The 5926-nt window shown below is 34.5% G+C and overlaps 1 protein-coding gene across 1 annotated transcript in view; it reads right to left on the bottom strand.

Moving 5' to 3' along the window:
- Window positions 1-1260: 1260 nt before the first annotated feature.
- INSIG2 (insulin induced gene 2) overlaps window positions 1261-5926 on the bottom strand; it is a 30897-nt gene continuing 26231 nt past the window's right edge. The window contains 3 exon segments of the mRNA XM_014584594.2: window positions 1261-2499; window positions 4232-4331; window positions 4517-4683. Of these exon segments, the coding sequence (XP_014440080.1) occupies window positions 2458-2499; window positions 4232-4331; window positions 4517-4683 (309 nt within the window). The 3' untranslated portion in view covers window positions 1261-2457.

Below are 5926 nucleotides of genomic sequence, written 5' to 3'. Positions count from 1 at the left end.
TATAGAAATCCCTGTAATTGAACCGGCAGATGGCATAACTGGACTCCCATGTAGTTGACGACGGTTTGAGTCCTGGACCCGGTGGCTTAAAACTCACACTGGGCATATGTGATGCATGGCCAAAATCCCAAGAGTAGGGAGGAGAAGGGTTTGTGGCATGGCCATCCCCCAAGAGGGTAATTTCTCACTTTCTGTATGTCTTTCCAGTGAGTGCACACTCCCTATACCAAAAATCTCTCTAAAAAAGAAAAAAAAAAAAAACACATCATGACTCTTTTGACAACCTAACTAGTATCTAGTTTAGGGAGTAGGACTCAGGTACCAGCAATATTTATAGGTCTTCATAGGATTCCAGTATGCAGCCACATTTAGGAATTTTCCAGTATTAAAGATAAGAACCCATAGACTAAAAGTGCCTACTGAATAACAAGCAAGAAAAATAAAAACTAATCTACAACTAAACAATCAGAGTGAAACCGAAAAGCTCTGAGGATAAACAGACAACCACATAAAAACTCCTGGACAGATTGCCTACAAAGGAAAAATAATTACATTACCAGTAGACTTGTCATTTACAACATTAGGTGACAAAAGACAGAAGGTAAAAATCTTCAAAGCACTGGGAGAGAAAAACAAACTAACCTAACGTTGTACAGCCTGCTAAATTGTTCTTCAAGAATAAAATAGACTTTTTCGGAGACACAAGGAGTTACCACAAGGAAGAAAAAAATGACTCTTAACCAAGATGATAATTACATATTTAATACATCTTGCTTTTAACAGCAATTTTTCAAAGTAAACACATCATAGACCTTATAACTTATTAAAGATTTTTATAATGTTTACAAAGTTCATCTAAAAATATACCTTATTTGTTCTAAATGAATAACATTATCTGGAAGATAGAATAATAAATTATAGTAGTATGTTTACCACCACTATAGTTAAAGTTTGTGTACACATATTCAACATGAAATCCTCTTAGGATTTTCACACTTTCAGCCAGAAAACATAAAAGCAGATAAAGTTCGGCATACAAGATCTCAGCCAGAGAGCAATCATTTTAGAACCAAAAACATAAACATAACAGCTCAACATTTTAGGAAAACATGGGCACATGCACATACATACATATACACATATTCTCACACACACTCTTGGGCACACACGCACACAGACACACACTCTAAGGTACTCAGAATATTTTGCCCTGTGTATCAGATAATTGTTATCAATTTTAAAAATAAAAGTTAGAGAAGAAGCTAGCTAAAAATATGTCTAAAAGGCTCTAATTGTTGGAAAGGTATGCCCTGTTATTAAGATCTTTAACAAGCAAAGAATGCCATCTCAATACATTTTTAAACAGACTTGAACTATTAACTAACAGACACATAAATATATTAAAAATTATGTACCTATCCATTCCCCAGACTGTATATGATAAGGCTGCAAATTCAGGTATTCCATTGACAGCCCAGCTAAAGTTGTTTGCTTTATAGAACCCAACAGATTATCAAACCCAATAGAATTAAAAATTTCATTTTGATCTGTTTGGCGTTTCTTATATATGTTCATGTGCAAAAGCAGTGAGGTTCTATACTACAAATAACAGCTGATATCTCTTTACACTTTGCAGAAGTTCACTTTGTTATTTCTAAAACATGTATTTACTCTAGTTGTTAAATTTCCTAATGGTTCTTACATTTAATTATATATCCTCTTCAAAATTTAGATTCAAAATAATTTAATGCTGATAACTTCACCTGTATATAACATACACCTCCCGAAAACAAACAAACAAACAAACAAACAAAAAAATCAAAACAGAAAATTACTCTTTGGGTTTTCTCCAGTAAAGCAGGCTTAAAACTGCCCTACAGAGCTTCATTTTTATCCTATATGAAAACATTCAAAACTCTCTGAAACAATATTAAAATAGAAACTAACCACACTTTAGAGCACTCATAACTCAAACTGCTGTGATTACAAAAATAAAAAGGCACAACATTAAGCGAAAGAGAAAATACAGCTTCCCATTTGCTTTTTGTTTGTTTTTGGCTTTCTTATTTTATTTCGCTAACTTATAAGTTGTTCAAAGCATTCTTACTCTGCATGACAGTAAAATAATTTTTTGGCACATCAACATTGTGATACAATGTATGGCATGTTTAAAAAATTAAAAATTTCATCTATTAATCAAGTTTTTTATGTAGTGCATATATATCTTACAGTTATTTAAGTCAAATACGTAAAGGTTTATAACTGATTTACAGACGAAGCAATCACAGATTGCAGTAATAACTATTTGTGTATATATACATACATAATATATATACACCAATCAAGGGGAAAACTGCATCCTGGCAATTTTACAGTCTGAAATTTTGTTGGTATATCTGTCATTTTCATGCCCCTTTCATCTTGTTTTTCTGTACAAAAGGTCTATTTTTGCCTTCTTCATTCCTGATGAGATTTTTCAGCAATAACTTTGCATTCATACTGCAAAAATGAAAAGGTTAACAGGTTAAAAGCTCTTTTGAATGGCAATTTCCAAATAAACTAAAAAGTTCTAAAACTGAAAACTTTGCTAATATATCTCCACTATATACCTTAAAGAATCTGCAAGTTACATAATTACTATTATTAAATGAGAAATGTGATATAGAAAAAGATAATTCACATTCTACAAGTAAAAGAGTAGAAGTTAGAACACAAGATGAGGTTTCTGCATTATACACAGATGGCAGCGGTATATGATTTACATCAACCCTATATTGTGAAAGGATGCAAGGTAGGATTCTTTGTGTACTCATAAGGCAAATCAGGAAAGGCTAGGTCATGAACTTAAGGACAGGGCTGGTGTAGTCAGTTTGGGTCACTATTTTTTCAAATCACTTCATGATTTAAAGGAAACAATCTATAATTAGTAAAAGTTTCCAGTCAAAACAATATTTTTTGTAGTTTTACTTATTTCTTTTTCCCTTTAATTTTTAATTTCAATTTCTTCCATACATTCAATGTTACTTAGCTTGTAAAGTGAATATGCCAACATGTGTACATTTCTCACCAGTCCAGTTAACAATACTATAAAATTGTCCTCAATAGATAATAGCCCATTTCTTTGTCTCATAAATGACTTGCGTCTCTACTTTTCTCCTTAATGTCCTGCCTTAAAATAATATTTTTAAAGTATAGCTATAAAAATGTTGGTGACCATGTCCCATTGGGGGTGCTTTCTCTTTCTGTCTCTGTCTCTCTCTAGCAAACATATGTGCACTATGGCAATTTTTTTTTAAACTAAAAGTTTAAAAATAAGAGGCTTTAAGAAATTTAAAAATTAAAAAAATAAATAAATAAAAAAGTATGTCCACAATTCAAAATAAAAGCCAGTGGGCTGAGGATAATTATGTGGCTGGATTACGAAAAAGACAGCAAAGCAAATCAGTCAAATCTCCTAGTTGGCTAAAATGGCAAGGTGACAACACTTATTCCCGAAAATGCTATGGCCTCTTAATGTTACTCCCTAATCCTGGCTGCCATGACTGAGGTTAGCAATGATGTCTTTTCCTTTCATAACTAAAATGATCAAATGTCTTGATGTACTGGAGACAGTCATAATTCATATCTATTATGGCAACATTGTTGTCAGTAGTGCCCCTTTTCACTTTCAAAACTGTCCCTTTTTGAAGGAGTGAAAACTTATAGGTAAGAGAAGAAATTCTACTATTACCAAATGATGAATAAATCACATTTTGGCTTTTCTCTCTAGTGGTCCTCAACTTTGAATACACCTGTGATTAAATACTTTCAAATTATTGGGACCAGCAGTTGGCATAATGGCTATGTCGCTTGACTCCCATGTAGTCAACCGTGGTTCGAGTCCCGGACCCAGTGGCATAAACTCATGCCAAGCGCGTGTGTGTGCGTGCCCAAGACCCTGAGAGGAAAATGGAGGAGAAGGGATTGAGGTGTGGCCATCTCCCCTGGGGGGTGATTTCTCGCTTTCTGTCTCTCTGTCTCTGTCTTTCTGGTGAGCGCATGTGCCCTATAGCTAAAACCTCTCCAAAATAATTAATTAAATAAATAAATACTTTCAAATTATTTTTTTCAATGAAAGTTCAAAAGAGATATCAAAGAATGTTGTCTTCACATATTGCTTTTCCTTAAAGGCCTGCTATTCAGGAAAAGCTTGTCATGTATCTCATACAGCAAAGCTTAATTATCAGCTTACCATTGCCAGTTGTCGACCAATGTTTCCCATTGTTATGCCTCCAGCAAAAAATATACATGGCAACCAAGAACGCACATAAAGAAAATCTGGAGATGTATATCTAGAACAATAAAAATATTTTAAACAACCCATAGAGGAAATGCAATGATACTGAAGATAAATTCTAATGAAAATAAGTTATTCTATAGACTAAACTGACTAACCCAATTTTAAAATACTGGTTCTAAATGCAGTTATCGCATATTGATCTAGCAAACACCAAAAAAAAAGAAAAATGATACTTACTGATAAACACCATTATAGACCAACAGTTGAGTGACCACCGTGGCCAAAAAAGCAATTCCTACTCCAAGGCCAAAGCCACTTCTAGATCTATCAAAAGTCCACCAGAGTCCAATGGAGAGTGCAGCCAATGTGAGAGACAACTGTATGTTGTTATCAAAATCCACTTTCTGAGATCAGTGTTAAAGAGTCATTTAAAAAATTATAATCAAGTAATGTCATGTGTTCACTTTTCTGAACTAAGAGATGCTGCTGTTGAGAAGAAATTAACTGATTATTCTCAAGGACATTCAGACTCTTAATACAGTATATGAGGCTACATGGGATTAAAACTGTCTCTGGTATTTACTAAATACCACTGACACAGAGGGTATTAGTTAATACATCCTACTGATCTGTCAGCCCTTAAAAAGAAAAAAAAAAAAGGCAGTCTATATATATTCCCAATTATAAGGTCAAGTCCATTACTTAAGAAATGCTTTCTTTGCTAAAAACGTGACTGAAAACTTCAGAACACAAATATTGCTGAAGGAACACACTTTTGCGAAAAGGGAAACTAATATTACTTCTCAAACAGGTTTAGAATTACTTCAGAATCATACAGGAACTTGAAAATAGAAGACTTGACAGCTATTTAACAGGGTACTACATTCTCTATATGATTTACTGACAGACACATTTTATAATAATGCAGTTCAGAAACAAGAGTACCAAGGACACAGTATCCCTTTCTATTATGTCAACTGTTCTAGTTTTAATTTGTTGAGGATAAAGCCTTGAAGTGAACATTATCTTGCAACCTGCCAAGCTATTTTGGTGCCTGAGACTTTCTGGTACAGGACAGTTTGCGCAAATGATATTTTATTTCCGTCACTTACTTAAGCATCTATTCACAAATATACAGCCCTTTTCTACTCCAAAATCTCTGAGCAAAACGAAGCTTTACAAATTCAATTTTCTCATTTCTTTGCTAGCGGATTACACTGAAGGAATTAATTTCAAGTGTCATTAAAAGGGTATTATCTATGTCCCAAAGGCCACATCTTGCCTCTATAACCAGATCCTTGGGGAGGACTACGTATCTTACCAAGCTAACTGGCCATGCTGCAACTACAAAGAAAATACTTCAAGTTCAAAAATATGCACATAAAGCCATGTCCTGCATCTCTGAACACACCTTATTACACCATTCCCCCATCCTTAACAAACCAGTACCCTCAACACTTAGCTTGCTTACTTCTCTGCATCGAAGGGCTCTCACAGGCCACTCCTATAAGGACATTCTTTGTTTAGGCTTGATTGATCAAGAAACCTATAGTTGGGAACCAGCAGTTAGCGTAATAGCTATGTCACTGGACTCCCACGCAGTCGACCACGGTTCGCGCCCCAGACCCAGTGGCTTAAAACTCACGC

This window comes from Tupaia chinensis, unplaced genomic scaffold (assembly GCF_000334495.1).
Source record: "Tupaia chinensis unplaced genomic scaffold, TupChi_1.0 Scaffold147282_1, whole genome shotgun sequence".
Lineage (NCBI taxonomy): Eukaryota > Metazoa > Chordata > Mammalia > Scandentia > Tupaiidae > Tupaia > Tupaia belangeri.
The sequence above is the reverse complement of the archived record's forward strand: the minus strand, read 5'-3'. Positions and strand labels throughout refer to the sequence as shown.